Consider the following 1,734-nt stretch of genomic DNA (forward strand, 5'->3'; position numbering starts at 1 on the left):
ATGTCAAAGGTGGCAATAATCATGCGAGGTGGAACTTTCCACCCAGAATGCAGTTGATGACACCACCCCTTTCAGAAAGAGAAGTGAAGTCCTGTTTCGCCCTGTAACGCCACAAAAAGAGTACGTTGGTCAAGGGGAAGCTAAAATTTGCAGACAAGTGCAGTTCACACGAAGACTCTTGGCATCTGAGGTGGATGGGTAATTAACAGGGGCACCAAGAACGCCACTTAGAAGAGATAAGCAATGGATTTTACTCCCTTTTTATACAACCTTGGCCACCGCGGTTCGATCAGCGTCTTAGTATCAACATTCTGTCCAACTTCACAGTTAGTAGCAGACCTTTCAAACTGTCATGCTCCGATACGTTGGCGAAGGCTGACGTGAGACACAATATGGCATGCGGGCGTCGAGTGATGCCCAAACCTATACCACTTCAATGTACTCATTTGTCCTGAATGCCTTCCTATGGATAGCATCTCATTGACTAAGCATTTCCAGTATGCTTTACCAGTAGATAATATTGCAAAATCCAATCAAAAAATTAGCCATTTGTTTGGGCTATGCCAAGAAAAAGTGTTTTTCAGTCGAAAAAATATGCTACATTAAGAGTAAAAGTGGAGAAAAAATTAACTTGGCAATTTCAAGTTGACCCACGGTTTGGGATGTGATAAATGCAGAAAACGGATGTAGCAAAGAAATACTCCTGACAGAAAAGAAAAGTTGTAAAAAATAGGCTAAAAGTAACAAATTACAAAGTTTCCTTACGTGGGTAACGTGTGGTCGGATTAGTTGGAAAAACATCCATGCTTATGGAATAATGGTCCAACTAAAACAGGCAGACAATGATTTTAAAAGGATCCGAGACGTGATTGTGGTGGAGAGCCGACTAATAAACGAAATCTGCCTTTTCCTTAACACATAAAGCGTCGACAGCCCAAATACGGGCATGAGTGAAATGAAGAGCGAAGGCGACGCGAAAATAGCTTAGAGCACTCGCTTGAGGGTTGTTCAGCGTAACAAACAAAGCTAGTTAAGTCCTCTATAAAGAATGAAAAAAAAATTAGTATTTGACAATAGATAAGCCTAAAAATGCTAAAGGTTGCACAACTAAAATAGCTGCATGTCGATACATAGGTATATGGTTGAAAAATTAAAAAGGAAACTAACAAAGGCAGGAGAACGGTTGATAGTAAAAATACACAGCAAAATAGGCATAAAATACTGCCCAAAGCGGCGACTGTAAAAGTAAATGTTTGTTTTGAAGAGGAATAATGAAAGAAAAGTAGGCAAATGAAGTGGTGAAATAGTGATAAAATAGTATGAATATATAGGGACAGAAAAATGAGCGATCTGCATGGCCTCTGTTGATGACTGCAACGCTGATAAAGCGGGGCAGCATGGCTATGTAAGGTGATGGAGCGTTGGTAGTACGGTTGTATCGCTGGCACAGGTCCTCTTCGTGGTGGGGTGGTAAGTGGCAATAATAGTAGGGGAAAGAAAAAGAGGAAGGATGCATGAAATTGATTGGAGAGCTAAACGTGTTAAGAATGGGGTAATTCACAATAATAATAGTAGTAGTGGGAGCAATAATAATAGACATAAATAGAGAAGGAAGAGAAGCGTATTGGTGAGAAAAAGGGACGATGAAGCAGAAATGATTGTAGGAGGGGTAATAAATATGTATGTATGTGTCAGGGTACATATGGGAACAATGTGGGAAAACGTAGGAAAAAA

At 40.2% G+C, this 1,734-nt stretch overlaps 1 protein-coding gene across 1 annotated transcript in view; it reads left to right on the plus strand. All coding sequences in view use genetic code 11, as the record gives it.

Annotated features, from left to right (window-relative positions):
- The window catches only part of EGR_10757 (hypothetical protein), a gene marked incomplete at both ends in the record, with an annotated part of 4,844 nt that extends 4,642 nt beyond the window's left edge, over window positions 1–202 (plus strand). Inside the window, one exon of the mRNA XM_024500006.1 lies at window positions 76–202. Within this exon, the coding sequence (XP_024345575.1) occupies window positions 76–202 (127 nt within the window). The remainder of the gene's footprint in view (window positions 1–75) is intronic.
- Window positions 203–1,734: the final 1,532 nt, after the last annotated feature.

The sequence above is a fragment of the Echinococcus granulosus genome (assembly GCF_000524195.1).
Source record: "Echinococcus granulosus chromosome Unknown EG_S00264, whole genome shotgun sequence".
NCBI lineage: Eukaryota > Metazoa > Platyhelminthes > Cestoda > Cyclophyllidea > Taeniidae > Echinococcus > Echinococcus granulosus.